Below are 25,758 nucleotides of genomic sequence, written 5' to 3' on the forward strand. Positions count from 1 at the left end.
ATTTCTGAAGACAATTAGCTTTTTACAATATATACAATTGAGTAATTACACTATATACAAATCTTTCAACTGACAGTCATCCAACTTATACCGCATTCTCAGGTTTAGGAATAAATTATGGTATCCCTATCAGTTAAATGATTTAGAGTGAGTATTTAACGCCTGCTCTTTTAAGGCAATGGTTGATAAATTGAAAGGGAATTAGATTATTTTTGAGAATTTTGATAAGGATCAAAATTTCGCGTTGTAAATCTATTGTATCTGTGCATATAGTTTTAATTCGTTGTATTTGATTAATTATAGTATTGTTAATTACTTTTTTGGATATGTTGGAGTTCCAATTTATTAATTTGTTAGTATTGAAATTGAAGTTTCTTGTTTTGTCAAAAAGTAAAATTTTTTTGTAGTTAATGATTTGAAGATCTAGAAAGTCTATGCTATTTTGTGAATTATTAGTTTTATTAAGTTTAAGACAATTCGGATAAATGTCGGAGTTTTCAATTTTACCAAAATTATTAATTGTAATAAGGTCATCAATAAATCTGTAGGTGTGTTTGTAGTAATTTAACTCTTGTGGTTGTAGATTTTTTTGGAAGTTAAATTCTTTGACAAATAAAAAGATATTACAGATCGAGGTGCTGGAATGTAAGCCCATTGGCAATCCTCTGACTTGTTTAAAAAGTTGATTTTGAAACTTGATGTAGTTATGAAAAAGTGTGCATTTTAGGTAGGTTTTCCATTTGTCAAGAGTCATGATATTGAGTATATTAGGGAAAAGTTTTGGTAGATCAAGTAGACTGGTATAGATTTCTTCTAGAGGAAGTGAGGTATATAAGTTTTCAAAATCATAGCAGTTAATGTTTTGGATGTTAATGGTATGAATGGTATTAATGACAGGAGTGTTATTATGAATGATCCAGCAATAGTTATGATTAGTGTTACAATCATTGAAAATAAATTTACAGATTTTATTAAGTTGAATTGAAAAATAATAGTCTATATTTTTCTTGTAATTATTAGTTCCATTAGCTATAAATCTAAATTTTAATGGTGTTTTATGGAATTTGGGAATCGCATAAAGATTAGTAAATCTGTTGTAGTTTGCATTGAAAGTAATATTGAGTTTCTTATGAAAAGTTTTAATCCTGTTTATTATAGATGTTTCTGTAAGGTTGGCTGATTGATAAGTAGTTGCGTTGAGAAGTTCTTTATGAATAATCTCAGTGTAGAATTGTTTTCATATAATACTAAAGTTATTAGTTGCTTTATCTATTTTTGTAATAGTAAAAAGCTGTTTTAATTTACTAATATCAGATGTAAGTTGCGACCAGTTCAGTGTACTTTTAAATTTGAGGTGACTGATTTCTGTGGATATGCGTTGAAGAATTTTAGCTTTCCATTTTAAGAAGGTATCTATGGGAAAATTCAGTTGATAGCTTGCTTTAACTATAAATTCGTTGATGTTGTTTTCGAAAGTCTTGTAACAGTAATTTGTAGTCATGTTTCTGACTGGTCTAAATTTTGTACCATAACTCATTAGTGTTTTTAGTTGATGGTTTTGTATGATATTCAGGTTGCCAGTAATTATGTGCTGGTGATGAGAATCTACGTAATTGCTGTAAATTGGTGTCTTACAATGTCATTCTGCAGTTTCATCTATTTCATGGTGGTTAGTAAGCAAGTTGCTTAAGGTCCTTTGATATTTAAATGCAATCATTGGTATAGTGTCAACTGCGGGGAAGTAATCTTTACAATCTCTGATGATTCTTGAGAAATGAATATTGTCAAACTGCGGATGCAGAAAATTGACTTTAAAATAAATTTTGCGTTGAGTGAGACTATTAGAGAGTCTGAAAAGACTAAAATCAAGAATCATGTCTTTAATGATTTGTATGTCGTCGTAGCTTTCTTGAATGAATTTTTTTAGTTTGATAAGGAATTTATTAGTACAGGAGTGTAACCAGTTGAGAAGTTTCTTGGGAAAACAGTCTGAGTCAAAAAAACATTTCAATTGTTTTTTCAATGCAAGTGTATCCAAAGTGGATAAAAATCTCGCATTATTTTTTATTTTGCTTCCTCTTTTTCCTCTCTGCGTTTTGATGCTGTAGAGTTTAAATTGGCTGAAAATAGACTTCTTAGAAGTATCTCTATGACTATGTATATAAGTGTTAAGTCCATATGGATAAAGTGAACGTTGTTTTAGTATATAGAGAGATTCCTGAAAAATTCGTGTTTTGTGATTGGGTATTATATCTAGTATCTGAAGTTGAATAGAGTTGAAGTCATGGTGTTTAAAGTGTTCTAATTCTGCTGTATTAAGTTGTGATGGTGTACTTATTTTAATGTTATTTTTTTGTGCGTTGAATTTTTTGATTTGAGCTCTATGGTTATTGATTCGAAAGTTAAGATTGTTTTTAGTCTGTCCTATATATTTAATATGTCAAGTACCGCATGTAATCATGTAAATACAGTTAAATGTTTTTCATAGAAATTGTTTTTTGGGTTTACCTGTAGCAGGCATGGCGTTAAATTTTCAAGTTTGTCATCTAGTGGAATGACATTTAGTGATTTCAATATGAGTTAAACTAGCAAGATATAAAAGTAAGGAGGCTGCTAACCTTCAATACAGTAAAGTTTTTGTATAAGAACTTTAAAACTTAAAAAAGTTGGAGATAATATATAAAGTGGGTACATTAGGTAAGAGATAAATAGCGCTAATAGCTGCTATTTAGCATATCAAATGTTGTATGAACTTAAATCCATTTAGTGCGAATACAAGTTATTATTACTTGCGCAATTGCTGCAAAGTTAGTTAATAATAATTTATTTCCTAAACAGTATTAATTAATTGATTATATTATCTCCTAAGTTTAATTAAAGTAGAATTATTTTAAAAGTGTGCATCCATACTGGTAAGTTATATTTTGAAAGATGTTTTGAAGTAATTTGAAAGCAAAATGTTAATAATGTTTTAATGGGGACTGAAGTTAAATCATCACGAGGAATAATATTACAATTGTAAAAGTAAAAATTAAAACATGTAATTATTGTCATTGATCGGAAATTAGTTGACTTTTCAAGGGGAACAAACCAACTCCCGTTCAATGATCAATAATTGATAAAAATACGTAAATATGAAAGTGTTTCGTCTTTACTCGAGTTATAAGTTAAAGCCAAACCGGCAATTCTAGTCAGGCCAAATATTTCCGCGAATAGTTGTTACTCAAAGAACTGATTCTCATGAAGCATTTTAGTCAATTCAATTTGGAGTAAAAATCAATTACTGTAGAGAAATCTTGTAAAACTCGAGTAATCGTCCCCGACACTATCATCTTTATGTATTTGAGTACTATATTATTTGTAGAAATTAAACATTGGAAATTGTCATTATGAAATCGAAATCAAAGTAAAGTTGAAATAAACATAGAAGATTATAAAAAAGATAAATAATGCAAACTTTGCAAAAACAAATCAAAGAGAACATAAAAATAATATAAAAATAAAATAGAAAATAATATAAATAAGATCAGTGAATGTACATGAAGATATAAAGGCCAGAAAGGTATTAAGTAACTTACATTCTTTCTAGTGGGGGAGTTGGCAGTGTGTTTGTTCTCTTCGTGTCTGACTCAGAAGTGTAGGGTGTCCGAAAATTCTTAGCGGCAGTAGGGGCTTTGAATTATATCAGTCGGTAAGACTTGGTTGAAGAAATTTATGGTAGTGGGTGGGACTTTGAATTCTTGAGGGATGTATTTTGTGGAGTTCTTATCTGAGAGAGACCGTCTGTTAAGATTTTTTTAAAAATACTAGTGAATGGAAATTAATTAATTTCTGGCTAATTGTCGTGTCGCAATGATTAAGAATTTAAGAAAGGAAAAAGGCATTTTCGCTATCCAAGAGCTAGTAGACAGTCTAAAGGCAGGAAATAGGCCCATTTTTTTAGTAACAGTATAGTAACAGTATATTTCTGAAGACAATTAGCTTTTTACAATATATACAATTGAGTAATTACACTATATACAAATCTTTCAACTGACAGTCATCCAACTTATACCGCATTCTCAGGTTTAGGAATAAATTATCGTATCCCTATCAGTTAAATGATTTAGAGTGAGTATTTAACGCCTGCTCTTTTAAGGCAATGGTTGATAAATTGAAAGGGAATTAGATTATTTTTGAGAATTTTGATAAGGATCAAAATTTCGCGTTGTAAATCTATTGTATCTGTGCATATAGTTTTAATTCGTTGTATTTGATTAATTATAGTATTGTTAATTACTTTTTTGGATATGTTGGAGTTCCAATTTATTAATTTGTTAGTATTGAAATTGAAGTTTCTTGTTTTGTCAAAAAGTAAAATTTTTTTGTAGTTAATGATTTGAAGATCTAGAAAGTCTATGCTATTTTGTGAATTATTAGTTTTATTAAGTTTAAGACAATTCGGATAAATGTCGGAGTTTTCAATTTTACCAAAATTATTAATTGTAATAAGGTCATCAATAAATCTGTAGGTGTGTTTGTAGTAATTTAACTCTTGTGGTTGTAGATTTTTTTGGAAGTTAAATTCTTTGACAAATAAAAAGATATTACAGATCGAGGTGCTGGAATGTAAGCCCATTGGCAATCCTCTGACTTGTTTAAAAAGTTGATTTTGAAACTTGATGTAGTTATGAAAAAGTGTGCATTTTAGGTAGGTTTTCCATTTGTCAAGAGTCATGATATTGAGTATATTAGGGAAAAGTTTTGGTAGATCAAGTAGACTGGTATAGATTTCTTCTAGAGGAAGTGAGGTATATAAGTTTTCAAAATCATAGCAGTTAATGTTTTGGATGTTAATGGTATGAATGGTATTAATGACAGGAGTGTTATTATGAATGATCCAGCAATAGTTATGATTAGTGTTACAATCATTGAAAATAAATTTACAGATTTTATTAAGTTGAATTGAAAAATAATAGTCTATATTTTTCTTGTAATTATTAGTTCCATTAGCTATAAATCTAAATTTTAATGGTGTTTTATGGAATTTGGGAATCGCATAAAGATTAGTAAATCTGTTGTAGTTTGCATTGAAAGTAATATTGAGTTTCTTATGAAAAGTTTTAATCCTGTTTATTATAGATGTTTCTGTAAGGTTGGCTGATTGATAAGTAGTTGCGTTGAGAAGTTCTTTATGAATAATCTCAGTGTAGAATTGTTTTCATATAATACTAAAGTTATTAGTTGCTTTATCTATTTTTGTAATAGTAAAAAGCTGTTTTAATTTACTAATATCAGATGTAAGTTGCGACCAGTTCAGTGTACTTTTAAATTTGAGGTGACTGATTTCTGTGGATATGCGTTGAAGAATTTTAGCTTTCCATTTTAAGAAGGTATCTATGGGAAAATTCAGTTGATAGCTTGCTTTAACTATAAATTCGTTGATGTTGTTTTCGAAAGTCTTGTAACAGTAATTTGTAGTCATGTTTCTGACTGGTCTAAATTTTGTACCATAACTCATTAGTGTTTTTAGTTGATGGTTTTGTATGATATTCAGGTTGCCAGTAATTATGTGCTGGTGATGAGAATCTACGTAATTGCTGTAAATTGGTGTCTTACAATGTCATTCTGCAGTTTCATCTATTTCATGGTGGTTAGTAAGCAAGTTGCTTAAGGTCCTTTGATATTTAAATGCAATCATTGGTATAGTGTCAACTGCGGGGAAGTAATCTTTACAATCTCTGATGATTCTTGAGAAATGAATATTGTCAAACTGCGGATGCAGAAAATTGACTTTAAAATAAATTTTGCGTTGAGTGAGACTATTAGAGAGTCTGAAAAGACTAAAATCAAGAATCATGTCTTTAATGATTTGTATGTCGTCGTAGCTTTCTTGAATGAATTTTTTTAGTTTGATAAGGAATTTATTAGTACAGGAGTGTAACCAGTTGAGAAGTTTCTTGGGAAAACAGTCTGAGTCAAAAAAACATTTCAATTGTTTTTTCAATGCAAGTGTATCCAAAGTGGATAAAAATCTCGCATTATTTTTTATTTTGCTTCCTCTTTTTCCTCTCTGCGTTTTGATGCTGTAGAGTTTAAATTGGCTGAAAATAGACTTCTTAGAAGTATCTCTATGACTATGTATATAAGTGTTAAGTCCATATGGATAAAGTGAACGTTGTTTTAGTATATAGAGAGATTCCTGAAAAATTCGTGTTTTGTGATTGGGTATTATATCTAGTATCTGAAGTTGAATAGAGTTGAAGTCATGGTGTTTAAAGTGTTCTAATTCTGCTGTATTAAGTTGTGATGGTGTACTTATTTTAATGTTATTTTTTTGTGCGTTGAATTTTTTGATTTGAGCTCTATGGTTATTGATTCGAAAGTTAAGATTGTTTTTAGTCTGTCCTATATATTTAATATGTCAAGTACCGCATGTAATCATGTAAATACAGTTAAATGTTTTTCATAGAAATTGTTTTTTGGGTTTACCTGTAGCAGGCATGGCGTTAAATTTTCAAGTTTGTCATCTAGTGGAATGACATTTAGTGATTTCAATATGAGTTAAACTAGCAAGATATAAAAGTAAGGAGGCTGCTAACCTTCAATACAGTAAAGTTTTTGTATAAGAACTTTAAAACTTAAAAAAGTTGGAGATAATATATAAAGTGGGTACATTAGGTAAGAGATAAATAGCGCTAATAGCTGCTATTTAGCATATCAAATGTTGTATGAACTTAAATCCATTTAGTGCGAATACAAGTTATTATTACTTGCGCAATTGCTGCAAAGTTAGTTAATAATAATTTATTTCCTAAACAGTATTAATTAATTGATTATATTATCTCCTAAGTTTAATTAAAGTAGAATTATTTTAAAAGTGTGCATCCATACTGGTAAGTTATATTTTGAAAGATGTTTTGAAGTAATTTGAAAGCAAAATGTTAATAATGTTTTAATGGGGACTGAAGTTAAATCATCACGAGGAATAATATTACAATTGTAAAAGTAAAAATTAAAACATGTAATTATTGTCATTGATCGGAAATTAGTTGACTTTTCAAGGGGAACAAACCAACTCCCGTTCAATGATCAATAATTGATAAAAATACGTAAATATGAAAGTGTTTCGTCTTTACTCGAGTTATAAGTTAAAGCCAAACCGGCAATTCTAGTCAGGCCAAATATTTCCGCGAATAGTTGTTACTCAAAGAACTGATTCTCATGAAGCATTTTAGTCAATTCAATTTGGAGTAAAAATCAATTACTGTAGAGAAATCTTGTAAAACTCGAGTAATCGTCCCCGACACTATCATCTTTATGTATTTGAGTACTATATTATTTGTAGAAATTAAACATTGGAAATTGTCATTATGAAATCGAAATCAAAGTAAAGTTGAAATAAACATAGAAGATTATAAAAAAGATAAATAATGCAAACTTTGCAAAAACAAATCAAAGAGAACATAAAAATAATATAAAAATAAAATAGAAAATAATATAAATAAGATCAGTGAATGTACATGAAGATATAAAGGCCAGAAAGGTATTAAGTAACTTACATTCTTTCTAGTGGGGGAGTTGGCAGTGTGTTTGTTCTCTTCGTGTCTGACTCAGAAGTGTAGGGTGTCCGAAAATTCTTAGCGGCAGTAGGGGCTTTGAATTATATCAGTCGGTAAGACTTGGTTGAAGAAATTTATGGTAGTGGGTGGGACTTTGAATTCTTGAGGGATGTATTTTGTGGAGTTCTTATCTGAGAGAGACCGTCTGTTAAGATTTTTTTAAAAATACTAGTGAATGGAAATTAATTAATTTCTGGCTAATTGTCGTGTCGCAATGATTAAGAATTTAAGAAAGGAAAAAGGCATTTTCGCTATCCAAGAGCTAGTAGACAGTCTAAAGGCAGGAAATAGGCCCATTTTTTTAGTAACAGTATAGTAACAGTATATTTCTGAAGACAATTAGCTTTTTACAATATATACAATTGAGTAATTACACTATATACAAATCTTTCAACTGACAGTCATCCAACTTATACCGCATTCTCAGGTTTAGGAATAAATTATCGTATCCCTATCAGTTAAATGATTTAGAGTGAGTATTTAACGCCTGCTCTTTTAAGGCAATGGTTGATAAATTGAAAGGGAATTAGATTATTTTTGAGAATTTTGATAAGGATCAAAATTTCGCGTTGTAAATCTATTGTATCTGTGCATATAGTTTTAATTCGTTGTATTTGATTAATTATAGTATTGTTAATTACTTTTTTGGATATGTTGGAGTTCCAATTTATTAATTTGTTAGTATTGAAATTGAAGTTTCTTGTTTTGTCAAAAAGTAAAATTTTTTTGTAGTTAATGATTTGAAGATCTAGAAAGTCTATGCTATTTTGTGAATTATTAGTTTTATTAAGTTTAAGACAATTCGGATAAATGTCGGAGTTTTCAATTTTACCAAAATTATTAATTGTAATAAGGTCATCAATAAATCTGTAGGTGTGTTTGTAGTAATTTAACTCTTGTGGTTGTAGATTTTTTTGGAAGTTAAATTCTTTGACAAATAAAAAGATATTACAGATCGAGGTGCTGGAATGTAAGCCCATTGGCAATCCTCTGACTTGTTTAAAAAGTTGATTTTGAAACTTGATGTAGTTATGAAAAAGTGTGCATTTTAGGTAGGTTTTCCATTTGTCAAGAGTCATGATATTGAGTATATTAGGGAAAAGTTTTGGTAGATCAAGTAGACTGGTATAGATTTCTTCTAGAGGAAGTGAGGTATATAAGTTTTCAAAATCATAGCAGTTAATGTTTTGGATGTTAATGGTATGAATGGTATTAATGACAGGAGTGTTATTATGAATGATCCAGCAATAGTTATGATTAGTGTTACAATCATTGAAAATAAATTTACAGATTTTATTAAGTTGAATTGAAAAATAATAGTCTATATTTTTCTTGTAATTATTAGTTCCATTAGCTATAAATCTAAATTTTAATGGTGTTTTATGGAATTTGGGAATCGCATATAGATTAGTAAATCTGTTGTAGTTTGCATTGAAAGTAATATTGAGTTTCTTATGAAAAGTTTTAATCCTGTTTATTATAGATGTTTCTGTAAGGTTGGCTGATTGATAAGTAGTTGCGTTGAGAAGTTCTTTATGAATAATCTCAGTGTAGAATTGTTTTCATATAATACTAAAGTTATTAGTTGCTTTATCTATTTTTGTAATAGTAAAAAGCTGTTTTAATTTACTAATATCAGATGTAAGTTGCGACCAGTTCAGTGTACTTTTAAATTTGAGGTGACTGATTTCTGTGGATATGCGTTGAAGAATTTTAGCTTTCCATTTTAAGAAGGTATCTATGGGAAAATTCAGTTGATAGCTTGCTTTAACTATAAATTCGTTGATGTTGTTTTCGAAAGTCTTGTAACAGTAATTTGTAGTCATGTTTCTGACTGGTCTAAATTTTGTACCATAACTCATTAGTGTTTTTAGTTGATGGTTTTGTATGATATTCAGGTTGCCAGTAATTATGTGCTGGTGATGAGAATCTACGTAATTGCTGTAAATTGGTGTCTTACAATGTCATTCTGCAGTTTCATCTATTTCATGGTGGTTAGTAAGCAAGTTGCTTAAGGTCCTTTGATATTTAAATGCAATCATTGGTATAGTGTCAACTGCGGGGAAGTAATCTTTACAATCTCTGATGATTCTTGAGAAATGAATATTGTCAAACTGCGGATGCAGAAAATTGACTTTAAAATAAATTTTGCGTTGAGTGAGACTATTAGAGAGTCTGAAAAGACTAAAATCAAGAATCATGTCTTTAATGATTTGTATGTCGTCGTAGCTTTCTTGAATGAATTTTTTTAGTTTGATAAGGAATTTATTAGTACAGGAGTGTAACCAGTTGAGAAGTTTCTTGGGAAAACAGTCTGAGTCAAAAAAACATTTCAATTGTTTTTTCAATGCAAGTGTATCCAAAGTGGATAAAAATCTCGCATTATTTTTTATTTTGCTTCCTCTTTTTCCTCTCTGCGTTTTGATGCTGTAGAGTTTAAATTGGCTGAAAATAGACTTCTTAGAAGTATCTCTATGACTATGTATATAAGTGTTAAGTCCATATGGATAAAGTGAACGTTGTTTTAGTATATAGAGAGATTCCTGAAAAATTCGTGTTTTGTGATTGGGTATTATATCTAGTATCTGAAGTTGAATAGAGTTGAAGTCATGGTGTTTAAAGTGTTCTAATTCTGCTGTATTAAGTTGTGATGGTGTACTTATTTTAATGTTATTTTTTTGTGCGTTGAATTTTTTGATTTGAGCTCTATGGTTATTGATTCGAAAGTTAAGATTGTTTTTAGTCTGTCCTATATATTTAATATGTCAAGTACCGCATGTAATCATGTAAATACAGTTAAATGTTTTTCATAGAAATTGTTTTTTGGGTTTACCTGTAGCAGGCATGGCGTTAAATTTTCAAGTTTGTCATCTAGTGGAATGACATTTAGTGATTTCAATATGAGTTAAACTAGCAAGATATAAAAGTAAGGAGGCTGCTAACCTTCAATACAGTAAAGTTTTTGTATAAGAACTTTAAAACTTAAAAAAGTTGGAGATAATATATAAAGTGGGTACATTAGGTAAGAGATAAATAGCGCTAATAGCTGCTATTTAGCATATCAAATGTTGTATGAACTTAAATCCATTTAGTGCGAATACAAGTTATTATTACTTGCGCAATTGCTGCAAAGTTAGTTAATAATAATTTATTTCCTAAACAGTATTAATTAATTGATTATATTATCTCCTAAGTTTAATTAAAGTAGAATTATTTTAAAAGTGTGCATCCATACTGGTAAGTTATATTTTGAAAGATGTTTTGAAGTAATTTGAAAGCAAAATGTTAATAATGTTTTAATGGGGACTGAAGTTAAATCATCACGAGGAATAATATTACAATTGTAAAAGTAAAAATTAAAACATGTAATTATTGTCATTGATCGGAAATTAGTTGACTTTTCAAGGGGAACAAACCAACTCCCGTTCAATGATCAATAATTGATAAAAATACGTAAATATGAAAGTGTTTCGTCTTTACTCGAGTTATAAGTTAAAGCCAAACCGGCAATTCTAGTCAGGCCAAATATTTCCGCGAATAGTTGTTACTCAAAGAACTGATTCTCATGAAGCATTTTAGTCAATTCAATTTGGAGTAAAAATCAATTACTGTAGAGAAATCTTGTAAAACTCGAGTAATCGTCCCCGACACTATCATCTTTATGTATTTGAGTACTATATTATTTGTAGAAATTAAACATTGGAAATTGTCATTATGAAATCGAAATCAAAGTAAAGTTGAAATAAACATAGAAGATTATAAAAAAGATAAATAATGCAAACTTTGCAAAAACAAATCAAAGAGAACATAAAAATAATATAAAAATAAAATAGAAAATAATATAAATAAGATCAGTGAATGTACATGAAGATATAAAGGCCAGAAAGGTATTAAGTAACTTACATTCTTTCTAGTGGGGGAGTTGGCAGTGTGTTTGTTCTCTTCGTGTCTGACTCAGAAGTGTAGGGTGTCCGAAAATTCTTAGCGGCAGTAGGGGCTTTGAATTATATCAGTCGGTAAGACTTGGTTGAAGAAATTTATGGTAGTGGGTGGGACTTTGAATTCTTGAGGGATGTATTTTGTGGAGTTCTTATCTGAGAGAGACCGTCTGTTAAGATTTTTTTAAAAATACTAGTGAATGGAAATTAATTAATTTCTGGCTAATTGTCGTGTCGCAATGATTAAGAATTTAAGAAAGGAAAAAGGCATTTTCGCTATCCAAGAGCTAGTAGACAGTCTAAAGGCAGGAAATAGGCCCATTTTTTTAGTAACAGTATAGTAACAGTATATTTCTGAAGACAATTAGCTTTTTACAATATATACAATTGAGTAATTACACTATATACAAATCTTTCAACTGACAGTCATCCAACTTATACCGCATTCTCAGGTTTAGGAATAAATTATGGTATCCCTATCAGTTAAATGATTTAGAGTGAGTATTTAACGCCTGCTCTTTTAAGGCAATGGTTGATAAATTGAAAGGGAATTAGATTATTTTTGAGAATTTTGATAAGGATCAAAATTTCGCGTTGTAAATCTATTGTATCTGTGCATATAGTTTTAATTCGTTGTATTTGATTAATTATAGTATTGTTAATTACGTTTTTGGATATGTTGGAGTTCCAATTTATTAATTTGTTAGTATTGAAATTGAAGTTTCTTGTTTTGTCAAAAAGTAAAATTTTTTTGTAGTTAATGATTTGAAGATCTAGAAAGTCTATGCTATTTTGTGAATTATTAGTTTTATTAAGTTTAAGACAATTCGGATAAATGTCGGAGTTTTCAATTTTACCAAAATTATTAATTGTAATAAGGTCATCAATAAATCTGTAGGTGTGTTTGTAGTAATTTAACTCTTGTGGTTGTAGATTTTTTTGGAAGTTAAATTCTTTGACAAATAAAAAGATATTACAGATCGAGGTGCTGGAATGTAAGCCCATTGGCAATCCTCTGACTTGTTTAAAAAGTTGATTTTGAAACTTGATGTAGTTATGAAAAAGTGTGCATTTTAGGTAGGTTTTCCATTTGTCAAGAGTCATGATATTGAGTATATTAGGGAAAAGTTTTGGTAGATCAAGTAGACTGGTATAGATTTCTTCTAGAGGAAGTGAGGTATATAAGTTTTCAAAATCATAGCAGTTAATGTTTTGGATGTTAATGGTATGAATGGTATTAATGACAGGAGTGTTATTATGAATGATCCAGCAATAGTTATGATTAGTGTTACAATCATTGAAAATAAATTTACAGATTTTATTAAGTTGAATTGAAAAATAATAGTCTATATTTTTCTTGTAATTATTAGTTCCATTAGCTATAAATCTAAATTTTAATGGTGTTTTATGGAATTTGGGAATCGCATAAAGATTAGTAAATCTGTTGTAGTTTGCATTGAAAGTAATATTGAGTTTCTTATGAAAAGTTTTAATCCTGTTTATTATAGATGTTTCTGTAAGGTTGGCTGATTGATAAGTAGTTGCGTTGAGAAGTTCTTTATGAATAATCTCAGTGTAGAATTGTTTTCATATAATACTAAAGTTATTAGTTGCTTTATCTATTTTTGTAATAGTAAAAAGCTGTTTTAATTTACTAATATCAGATGTAAGTTGCGACCAGTTCAGTGTACTTTTAAATTTGAGGTGACTGATTTCTGTGGATATGCGTTGAAGAATTTTAGCTTTCCATTTTAAGAAGGTATCTATGGGAAAATTCAGTTGATAGCTTGCTTTAACTATAAATTCGTTGATGTTGTTTTCGAAAGTCTTGTAACAGTAATTTGTAGTCATGTTTCTGACTGGTCTAAATTTTGTACCATAACTCATTAGTGTTTTTAGTTGATGGTTTTGTATGATATTCAGGTTGCCAGTAATTATGTGCTGGTGATGAGAATCTACGTAATTGCTGTAAATTGGTGTCTTACAATGTCATTCTGCAGTTTCATCTATTTCATGGTGGTTAGTAAGCAAGTTGCTTAAGGTCCTTTGATATTTAAATGCAATCATTGGTATAGTGTCAACTGCGGGGAAGTAATCTTTACAATCTCTGATGATTCTTGAGAAATGAATATTGTCAAACTGCGGATGCAGAAAATTGACTTTAAAATAAATTTTGCGTTGAGTGAGACTATTAGAGAGTCTGAAAAGACTAAAATCAAGAATCATGTCTTTAATGATTTGTATGTCGTCGTAGCTTTCTTGAATGAATTTTTTTAGTTTGATAAGGAATTTATTAGTACAGGAGTGTAACCAGTTGAGAAGTTTCTTGGGAAAACAGTCTGAGTCAAAAAAACATTTCAATTGTTTTTTCAATGCAAGTGTATCCAAAGTGGATAAAAATCTCGCATTATTTTTTATTTTGCTTCCTCTTTTTCCTCGCTGCGTTTTGATGCTGTAGAGTTTAAATTGGCTGAAAATAGACTTCTTAGAAGTATCTCTATGACTATGTATATAAGTGTTAAGTCCATATGGATAAAAGCCCTATGAGACGGTGTAAAGTGGATGGCTGATTCTGAAGATCTAATGTATAAATGTACATACACTGTTAAAAAAATAATAAAAAAAAAAAGGGGGGCGACAGTTCTATATCTCCCGTTCTACTGCGCCGATTGACAAAATTCAAATTGCGTTCTTCATGTCTCGAAAGCGCGAGTTAGGATGTATATTAGATTTATATATACCACTATTCTAACATAGGTATTTTGACACAAAATCGGACTTTTTCTGAAATAACATACCAATTTTTTTTTACATATTTCGATTCTACAACTCAAATTACGAATAAATATGAATTTTTTCTAAATTTGGAGCGTAATTTACGGAAAAATTCACAAATTTATGTGTCACTTTTTTTTCAGTTTGCGCCAAGAATAGTTCACTTGGTGAACTTCTTAATATATGGCAACCTAGTTTCCTTTCCCGTCAGAGGGAAAAAAGTCACCATCGTTCCTTTTCTCCAAATAATATTCTCTATATTATATTTTTAATGATAACTTATTATTTTAAGTAATTTTTTTCTTTTTTGAATTTCATTTTAATTGTTTAAGTTGCATGTTTTTTTTTTTTTTTTTTTCGAATAACTGTTTTAAAAATTTCTATTTACCTATTCGAACTGCGTAAATAAAGGTGCAGCGTTTATTTTTTTTTTCAAACAGTTTCTTTATATATATTTTTTGTCATAGTTATTATTTTAGGTAACTTTTAAATTTTTATACTTTTATTTTAATTGTTTGTGTTGCATTGTCTCTTCAGATAATTGTTTTAAAATTTTCTATTTATTCCTTCGAACTGAGCATTTTAAATATATTTATTAATATCAATTTTCCAGAATTTGATTTTATTTATTTGAACTGCGTTTCTTTCGGAAGAATACTTTGTAACCCAGACTACGATGCGTTTGAAAACTGCATATATTAAAAGAGAAAATACAGTAAAGCACAGTTAACACGCCTTTCAATGTTCCGTTCAGAAAAGATATATATAAATAAGATAGATGTATAACCGACATTTTAACTTAATTTGACTTGCATACACTGCTTTAAACAGTTTAATCATTGTGCCCATTGCTTTACACAATTTTATCCTACATTTGGTTTCTTAAAATGTTATTCATATTTTAGTCAAATATTTGATTTTTGAAATCGCAAGAATCAAATATCATAAGATTAAAACTAGTCGGTTTTAAACTAAAAAAAAAAAAAAAAAAAAAAAAAAAAAAATGCTAATACTAAATTTTACGCAAAAATTTTCTTTTCTTCTCTTTTTCTTTAGGCATTCTACTTTATTTTTGCTCTTTTTCTTTAGGCATTCTGCAAGTATATTAAAAAGCATCCAACTTTTCGAAATATCTTGATATTTCTGACAATCATTTTAAATAAAGTTATCGCCTTCCATTTCATGAAGGCCCACAAACGGCTGAGCGGTAAAGTCACTGAACATTCGTAGTTCACTCCGGGATTCGAATCCTGGTAAACGGGCTGGTTGCATGGGCATTTTCGTGGATTTTCTCATGTGTACCGTGTATGACAGCTGGTTTCCCTTAGAAAGTTTTTCACGAAGTATTTCGTTAGAGCCTTTATCAGTCTTTAGAGGCTAAACATTTTGAAGGTATGAGATGAAAGGAAAGACTGGTTTCATCAAGATGTTTTGGTTTATTTAATTATGACAAAGCACACTAGGGCTATCTGCCTAAGGGGAGGGATGCCTTCGTGGAGGACTTTCTAAGGGAAACTGGCTCGCATACACGTTACACATGGGGAAAACCACGAAAACGCCCATGCAACCAGCCCATTCGCGGGATTCGAACCTCGGATCGAACTACCAGTGTTCAGCGACTTTATCGCTCGGCCGCTGTTTCATCAGGAGGGGGAAAAAACGCCTTTAGGTGACATCCACATACAATACTGGATAAACTCCTGAATCTTCAAATAATTCGACTGAGAAAATCATAGGATTCTCCATTTATGATACGATATTATGTTCTATAACGTAATAAATTTATACAACCATATAGTCTAAAACGAGTCGCTCTTCACTTTAATCTGCAATGATATCGTTTTTTTCTTTTCTGTTAACACAAGCTCAATTGATGGTATTTGCTGAAGTACACGTTCAAGTGTTTTCTTTTTGAACGCCTAAATGCTTTGAAGTATCCTGAAAGTACTCGTATATTCAAAAGCGTGCAACTTTTTGAAACATCTTGGTATGTCTCACAGCCAGATTTCTCTGCAAATGTTTGCTTACTTTTCTCCCTAATTTTCTTCTTTCCTTCTACAGTTATTTTCAGTGCTCACACAAGAAAATTAAGATTTTTCGATTGCTAGACTTCAATAAATTTTGCATTCTTGTCAATTTTTTAAAATATCAATTACATGAATTGCGTTTCAGCTGAAGACAGCTTTTTATTTTCTAGTCATTTTAACTATAAATAAAGTTTAAAGCGAAGTCCAAAGGGTAAATATTTTAATTAAAAGATTTTTCCTAAATGACAAAGAAATAAAACAGTCTATCAGTGTTTATTCTGTACCACCGAGTGACCAGATTCTTATATCGGCTAAAACAATCTAAATCATATTAAAGATCATGTTTTTTTATACAATCTATAACGCGAGAGAAAAAATAGCTTCTTAAAACATTCTTTCGAAGAGGATTAATATAAAAGATTATATTTTTATATATATTTTTTTAAGCTGGGACTTGAACCAAACTGTCAAACTTTTAAAGTTTAATTTACACGGTGGTTATAATTAAAGTTCCAATTTGAAATGATCATAAAAGGAAAACTAACAAATGTTATCAAACTTGGGAATCGTGTAAAGGAGGTTATGGAATTTATTTTCCGTAGGAAAAAAAAAGAGTTTAAAAACTCACCACCAGGGGAAAAATGGCGATGTATACAATATTGTTAAATGAAATAAGACACGAAAACATTGGTTTAAATTGCGTTTAATAAACGTGTTACAAAGCATGTTCAATGTAGCGTCCAGCATTTTCCGAAAGCAAGTTAAATCCTGTTACTGCATTCTGAACAGCAGCTCTTAGCATATCAGGAGGAATGTTACGGACATGTCAGTGTATCACACTTTTCTGCCAAATTGTTTAGATTATCCCCATAAACAGTGCTTTTGAGATAACCCAATAGCCAAAAGTCACAGAGGTTGAGTTCTGGTGGGAAGAGGGAAAGTGTTGGCCTATAAGACGTTCATTCGTGAAATGTTGCCTAAGTAACTGTGCGAGACACGTGAGGTGAGGCCCACTCCTGCATAAAAATCGTAGTATCTAAAATGCCACGTTACTATAGTTCATGTATCACGAAACATTTTAACATTGACTCTAAGTGAGCTGCAATCACAGTGGTCCAGCTGTCGAACTGCTCTTCAGAGAAAAATGGTTCAGTTATAAAACTAGCTGTCATTTAACACTAAACGGTGTGGAATGACTGCTATGCAATCGAATGCAGTAGGAGAATGCAATGGAACTAGATAGATAACATGAGGGATTTCTTTGGCCCAAATCGATTAAAAGCGTTTTGAATCAGTATCTTTATGTTTTAGTGCCGAATTCAGGCTTCAAAATTACAAATTAGCGATCTGTAAGAAAACGATTTCCAGACTGTACGTATTTGTGCGAGTGATTTGCGATCTCACATTTTCTAATCGCTAATTCGTGGTTTTCACGGACGAATTTCTCACTTACACAGATGGCGCACTCAACTTTTATCGAATTTAACGCTTTTAAATGATCATAAAAGGAAAACTAACAAATGTTATCAAACTTGGGAATCGTGTAAAGGAGGTTATGGAATTTATTTTCCGTAGGAAAAAAAAAGAGTTTAAAAACTCACCACCAGGGGAAAAATGGCGATGTATACAATATTGTTAAATGAAATAAGACACGAAAACATTGGTTTAAATTGCGTTTAATAAACGTGTTACAAAGCATGTTCAATGTAGCGTCCAGCATTTTCCGAAAGCAAGTTAAATCCTGTTACTGCATTCTGAACAGCAGCTCTTAGCATATCAGGAGGAATGTTACGGACATGTCAGTGTATCACACTTTTCTGCCAAATTGTTTAGATTATCCCCATAAACAGTGCTTTTGAGATAACCCAATAGCCAAAAGTCACAGAGATTGAGTCTACTTCAAAGTTTCTTAAGGGTATACAACATATTAAACCCGTGTAACAAAAGGTTAAGTTAGATTCCAACCCATATTTCGCTTAACAATATTGCATACAGCGCCATTTTCCCCCTGGTGGTGAGGTTTCGAACTTCCTTTTTTTCACGGAAAATAAATTCTCATGACCTCCTTTACACGATTACCAAGTTTGATAATATTTGTTCCAGTAGTTTTCCTTTTATGACCGTTTCAGTGTGGAACGTTAATTATAACCACTCTGTATATTATTAAATTTTAATTTGAAGCTATGCTTTATATGTATACCATGCGTAAATTTTTCGCTTTTATGGGAAAATAAAGAATCAAAGCAAATATACTTGGGATAATGGACTGAAAAAAATTTCCCCTCCCTCCGAAAATAAAATATTGAAACTTCGACCTTGAATTTATTGTGTTATCGAAATATTTAATTTGACTTATCTTCTAAGTCCTAGTTCCGACAACAATTCCGTCAAAAATTCCGAATTACTTTAGCTGAAGTAAAAGATTTAGTATATATTCACTGTATGTTAATAAAGTAATCAGAGTGTAATAAAAATAGATTATAGAATTTACGCTGATGCAACTTTTTGTCTGACTGCACAACATGCAATGGAAGAGAAGGCTTGTAGAGATCTGTTTTTGACATGCCTCTAAAAGTAGATGTCATACTCCTTTTGTCTCTTCAATGTCAAAAAACTTTCCTTTGAGAGGCAACTTTAGTTTTTGGGAAAGAAAAAAAATCACAAGAAGACAAATTTGAAGAACATGCAGGACGATTAAGTACACATACTTATTTTCGGAACACGAGCGGTTCTCCGACTGGTTATTGAATAATGAAAAGATGCATTGTCATGCAATACAAAACATTTGGAATACGTTTTCTGACTGAAAACGTAAGATTAAAAGTCAACTGCTTAATTCACAGCCATTTACAAGTCAACTACTCGGGCAAATGCAGAATCGTTTTGATCCTGAGCTTGTAAGACAAACCTAATATCACTGGATTTAAACATTTCTTTAATCTTCCGAGAACGTTCCTTCTTTAGCTCATATTCCAAGAATATTAAGTGAATACAATTATTGCAAAAGAAACTGAATATTCATTTGCTCTACGGCTTGGTAGTTTACTAACGAGTTAACAAAACTTAATTTCTGCTTTTTGTGTCTAAGAATACAACAATATTTTAAGTATTTACAAATAAAATATTAAATTGCAGCCTCACCAGTTGCCTAGCATTTGAAGATTGTTAAATATTAATTGTTTGTTGCGAAGTCTAACCCAGGCTGCATGACTGGTTTTCGTAGTTTTCTAGGTTCTGATTGCAAAGGTTCTCTATGAAAGCATCTTAACCAAATAGCTCCCATGTTCATGTAACCAACTAACCTAGTTAAAGCGCGATTTCCAAGTGAAGTTACTAGCAAAACCCGAATACTCATTAAAAATCATGTAGCTTGCGCCAATCGGGAGTAACATGAGAGATACGGCGCTCTTTAATTTATTTATTTTATTTATTTATTTGTTTACTTTTTCACTAACAGTACATTTTAGTTTTAATAATATATATATTATTTCATAATATTTAAGGCTTCTAGAAACACAAAATTTTTTTAAAAATTTACTTCAACTTCTATGGAATTAGTGATGTTCATAATATGCATTATAACCTTACTTATCTAAAAATTGCTAGCGTACTTTACTTTCGCAGTTCATAAGCAGAAATAAAAATTTCCAATTAACATGGAATTTAGTAAACAAAACTTTTCTGCGTTTTACGTCAGGATCCATATCAAATCCAAAACAAACAATACTCGCTTAAGCTGGAAAAATTCAAATGTTCAGCGTAACTTGTTTGGCGCTAAAATATTACAGTGACACCTAGCGGCGGAAAATGAAAATATTTTACGGATATGCAGCAGTGGAAACGCTTGTACGGATGCCGTATGCGTGTCTTCAATTGACGCAACGCGTTCGTACCAACGAGATAATATACTGGTAGAGAGCTTATTGCAACCTTCAACCGGTTCCAACATTAGTGTCACGTGACTGCTGCGCGAATTCCGAAAGTCCGGAAATACTTTACATTGCTTTCTATGGGACGAAAGACTGCTGCTCTGCTTGGTCACATAAAATTTAAGTAAAAATGGTTATTCGCTGCAGCGCCTATGGATGTAAAGAAAGTTTCGTGAAAGGAGGACCTGTAACCTTTCATAGGTAAGTTAAAACTGCATGATTTATTATTTTATTTTCAGTATTTCTGTCGTTTTACTATCTCTGTTGAATTGGTTGGAAATTTTCAGCCATATTCTACAAGAAAATTGCCGCTGTATATGACATTTTCAGCATGTATTATTAGCATCAAAATGTATTAAATACTGTGACACTATTTACTGGATTCATCCTTTACAAATAATTGAATTTTATATGTTTTTTCCGTGTATTTCGTTGAAATAGAAAGCTGCGCCAATTGGCGTTAACTTTTTTTCGCCAAGTCGTACGCGTTTTGATTTCATAAACAATTACTGCTTGCGATAAAAAAAGAAAAATGCTGTTATTAGCATTAAATTATTGAGAAAAGATTGTGCGATATGTTTACTTTGTTAAAAAAAAAAAAAAAAAGCTGAAGATCTTGATTCATGCAACATTGAACATAAACAGTTAAACAGCATTATTTTAAAAATCATATTACTTTTATAGAGCTCAATGCTGTATCATTATTTTCTATAAAATCAATTAAAATAAAAATAATCTGGATTATAATTCTGTCTCATCTACGATGCTGTTAGAAATTTAATGTAATTGAAAAAATGTGATGTAAAAAACTTAACCATATTTTAAATAGTATTTAAAAAAAAAGGAGAGTGAGAGAATTTTTAACTGTAATATCGTTTTGATCCTAATAATAAATACTGAGTTGAAGTTTGTTACCGTTTGATACATATTCAATATAAAATATTTGTTATAGTTAATAAGATGTATTCATCCCCCCATGACATACACATGAGTGTGGAAATCAGTAATTAAGATTGCATTATTTTGTTCCAGTAATATAATCTCAAGAAAAGAGAGTGCATTATTATGTTTCAGTAATATAATCTCAAGAAAAGAGAGGTGGTGCTCATTTTAGAAGTTGAACCTGCATGCAGTGAAATATAATTTTGTTAATAGATTTTTATTAAGAAAGAATTGTTGATGACAAAATCAAACTAACTTTTTTCAACATTGCCTTGAGCACAAATTTTTCCCATCATTAACAATCTAATTTGAAAGTGACTCATTTTCTTTTAAATTTCACTTGACCCTCTTTTCTCTAGAAGGCACCTTTTGACCTGTAATTTGATGTATTACAAATTGTGTTTTTGAATGTACGTACTATTGTAAAATAATTTTAAGAGAACTTTAAGGTGGTCCAAAAGGACCCTTTGATTTCCATTCCAATACAGAATCACGAAATAAGAATTCTCATGTAATAAAAGGCTAAAGGGAAAAATGCCATCCCCATATACAGACAATTATATTATTGTTTTGACTATAATTGTAGGTATATTTACATTTCTTTCCAATGAAAAATTACTACACTTTTAAAATTTCATGATATTTTTCAGCATGTACTTAAAGAATTCTTAAATGATTCTGAAAAATTACCATTCTTCTGCAGTATACCTGTATGACCTGGAATACATATATGTGTGTAATTTAATACTTCATTTGCTACTTTAGTACAATTAAGTTTTTTTTTTTTTTTTTTTTTTTTCATTTATAGTTTCCCTAAAGATCCAGAAAGGCAAAAACAATGGGAAGTACAACTGCGGCGGGAAAACTTTAGAGTAACCAAGTATTCAAAGTTATGTTCGAAACATTTTACATCAGACTGCTTCGATAGAACAAAGTTTGGAGGCACCTGGTTAAAGGCCACAGCAATTCCAACGTTATTTAATTTCCCTTCTCACTTACAAAAAAATGTTTACAAGCGAAAGTCGTCAAAAAAGCCACTTCAGCCCAATCCAGAAGAGTCTATGCACTATTCAGAAAGTAAGTGATGCTCTATTTTCAATTTCAGTATCATGTACTTAACATACTTATTTATGTATGTGAGAGAGAGTCGAGGAAGAAATTGTACTTTGATTAAGTCTAACATGACATGCTGTGATGTAGTAATTTTTTTCTTTGAATTCTATTAATTGTATTGGTTTCAATATGTTAAATAGCATTTTTAGAGAGAAAAATAGTTTTGTAAGTAGGTGAATTTTGTTGCATTCTAGACTTATATTCAGTTTAGAATTTCCAGAATGCTTGTAATTTACTTTTAGCCTACTTTTTTATTTATGTTTATGTTTCAGTTTCATTTGTAAATTAAATTTAATGAACTTAGCTTGAAAATTTTATGCAATTGCTAATTAAAGCAACTAAAACACTTAAACTATTACACGATAAAGTAATCTGAGATTATGGGAACTTTTAAAACTAATTTAGTTTATATCTACAACATCTTGCCTGAACTCTAATATTTTGCAAGGTATTGAAAGCTTGTGAAGAAAAACCCATTATTTATTTTTTACTAATTTAAGATGGCAAATTACCCTCAAAATCTCCTTGCTTGCTATAAATATTCATGTTTCATAACTTTTAATTCTGTTTCCTCTCAGAAAGACATTACACAAATAAAATAATCCTTTTCCTCCACACCAAATCAAATTATTAGCCATAAAATTACTGAAATGTGTTATTAAGCTCCATATGAGTATGATTTATAAATAATAATTATTATTATTAATATAACACTTATATTTAATATTTCGTCTTGAAATCTGTTGTAGGTTCAGCAAGTACATCATTAACTCCTGAAAGAAGGAAACGGCTGCATTACTTGGGAGATTTTAATGATGAGGATGTTACATCTCCAAGTAAAGCAAAAAAAGTTCTTGAAATAGCTCAGCAGCAAAATATCAGCATGAAAAGAAAAATTAAATTGTTAGATAAACAGAACAAAAGACTGAAGAAGCGTGTGGCCTCTTTAGACGAGCTGCTGATTGAGTTAAAAACTCAGAATTTAATATCTGATTCAGCGTCAACAATTTTAGGGGTAAGCTTAACAAATTTTTACAATATCCAGTTTTGTATCTCTCTTACAATTATTTTATCCATCATTTCCCAGAGAAATTGTGCTTTTAACTATAGTTTTGGTTTTTAACTATAACTTAATTTAGGGGTAATTCATAAATGATGTTGCACATTTTCATAAAATTTTTTATCCTCCTTCCCTTGCCAAATGTCAGGCTATTACATAAACATATACTTTCACTTCTGATTTAAAGCTGGGAAATGCTGATCTAAATCATTTAGTAAGAATCAGTAGAATTTTTATTAATCCCAGGAAAGTTGTTTTAGCCCCAATAGAAAGAAATACCCTCAATTTTTGTAATTTCAAAATTTAATCAGCTGATTTTAAATGCTGTTTTTTAACCAAAATGTGTGTGATGACACACTTTTTATTACTCTTCTTCCCCCTTGTGACAATTGCACAAACCCCCTCTCCCATCAGAGCGTGACATCATTTTTGGATGGCCCCTTATCATGCACCCTAAGATATAATGAATACTTGCTGAGAATTTTCAAAATGTAATAATCAGAAATATATGTCTAATCAAGTAATTCTTTGATTAAGGAAATGACATGCAGGATGCAATGTCACAGGTTGTATTTCCATTAGTGTCTTGAAAATATTGCATCTGTAGGTTTTTTTAAATATTTTTGAGGTGACCATTACATAAAAATGTTATAAGTTATTGCTAAAACTCATCTATGTTTTATTATATTATATTTAAAATTTTTATGTTTAATATTATATTAAAATCTTAATTTTTTTGCTCCCTTCCTCTAGTTGTCTGGAGCTGCAGGGGACTTCATAAAAAAACTTGAATGTAGTAATTCAAGAGCTGAATATTCAGAAGACCTCCGAACATTTGCCATGACTTTAAATTTTTATTCGGCAAAAGCATATAATTATGTCAGACAAATGTTCAACGACAGTCTTCCCCATCCTTCTACTTTAAGAAGGTGGTATGGTAAAGTTAGTGGTTCTCCTGGATTTACGAAGGAAGCCCTACAATCATTGAAACTTAAAGCAGAAGAAGCTTTAAAGATAAACAAAACCATTTATGGAGCTCTTATTGTCGATGAAATGGCAATACGACAACATATTGAATGGGATAGAACTCGTTTTACTGGATATGTTGACTTAGGTACTGACATAGATGATGATGAGCTGCCTCATGCAAAAGAGGCTTTAGTTTTCATGGTGAATGCCATTAATGGAAGCTGGAAGGTTCCATTTTCGTATTTTTTGATAAATGGGTTAAATGCTCTAGAAAGAGCCAATCTTATTAATGAGGCCCTTCATTATCTTCAAGAGACTGGCATTAGAATTATAAGTTTGACATTTGATGGTTGCAGTAGCAATATTGCAACTGCAAATGCATTAGGTGCAAATTTACAAAGCAATAATTTAATCAATTATTTTCCACACCCTGCCACCGGAGACAATGTGTATGTCATAATGGACCCTTGCCATATGTTGAAGCTTGTTAGAAATTGCTTGGCATCAAAAGGATCCATTGTTGATGGTGACAGTGGCTTCATTTTGTGGGAGCATATAATCAATTTAGAAAAAATTCAAAAGGAGCAAGGCCTTCATGCTGCAACAAAGTTACGGGCACGGCACATAGAATGGTATCGTGAAAAAATGAAGGTTAAACTTGCAGCCCAGGTTCTCAGTAATAGTGTTGCTGATGCTCTTTTATATTTAGAAAACGGTTTAAAACACCCCACATTCATTGGCTGTGCTCCAACCATAAAATTTTTAAAAATATTCAATAGCCTTTTTGACATCTTAAACAGCAAAAACCTATTAAGTAAAGATTTTAAATCTCCAATTAAGCCCCAAAATAAAGATACTATATTAAATTTCTTAAATACAGCACAAAAATACATAAAAAACTTAAGAACAAGTAAAATTGGAGAATAAATATTGCATAGCAACAGGAAAACAGGATTTTTAGGATTTTTAGTTTGCATCAATAGTATTAAATCGTTATATATTGAGCTGTGTGAAATTTCACCTCATCCATTAAACTTTTTCCTGACATACAAATTATCACAGGACCACCTTGAGTTATTTTTCAGTGCCATACGCACAAAAGGTGGTCACAACAACAACCCTACTGCAAAACAATTTAAAGCAGCATATGTTCGCTTACTGATGCACCATCACATAATGACATCAGGTACTGCAAATTGCATCGTTTTAGACGATACAAATATTTTAAATGTGAGCAGTTCCACTAATATGTACTTGAAGTCAATCAATTTCAACTCCACAGATACCTTTAAAGGTGATTTTAATTTTTCTGAGAATTGTGTTACTGAAGATCATTCTTTTGCATTAACAAGCTGTAAACAATTCTCAGACTTTGTTAGTGATGTTGTTGCATACATTGCTGGT

At 30.6% G+C, this 25,758-nt stretch overlaps 1 protein-coding gene across 1 annotated transcript; it reads left to right on the forward strand.

Annotated features, from left to right (window-relative positions):
* Nucleotides 1–20,241: 20,241 nt before the first annotated feature.
* LOC146998196 (THAP domain-containing protein 1-like) lies at nt 20,242–22,385 on the forward strand. The gene is made up of 2 exons (XM_085813606.1): nt 20,242–20,471; nt 22,021–22,385. The coding sequence occupies exons 1-2, from the start codon at nt 20,401–20,403 to the stop codon at nt 22,295–22,297; spliced, it is 348 nt and encodes a 115-aa protein (XP_085669732.1). The 5' UTR covers nt 20,242–20,400; the 3' UTR covers nt 22,298–22,385.
* Nucleotides 22,386–25,758: the final 3,373 nt, after the last annotated feature.

Source organism: Stegodyphus dumicola, chromosome 3 (assembly GCF_044657685.1).
Source record: "Stegodyphus dumicola isolate Sdum_Otavi_A_Nest chromosome 3, ASM4465768v1".
Taxonomy (NCBI): domain Eukaryota; kingdom Metazoa; phylum Arthropoda; class Arachnida; order Araneae; family Eresidae; genus Stegodyphus; species Stegodyphus dumicola.

Excerpts from the sequence above, each read along its gene's own strand:
- LOC146998196 (XM_085813606.1), top strand. The coding sequence starts at position 20,401 with ATGGTTATTCGCTGCAGCGCCTATGGATGTAAAGAAAGTTTCGTGAAA. Across the intron at positions 20,472-22,020 it reads GGACCTGTAACCTTTCATAG|TTTCCCTAAAGATCCAGAAA; the intron begins GTAAGTTAAAAC and ends TTTCATTTATAG.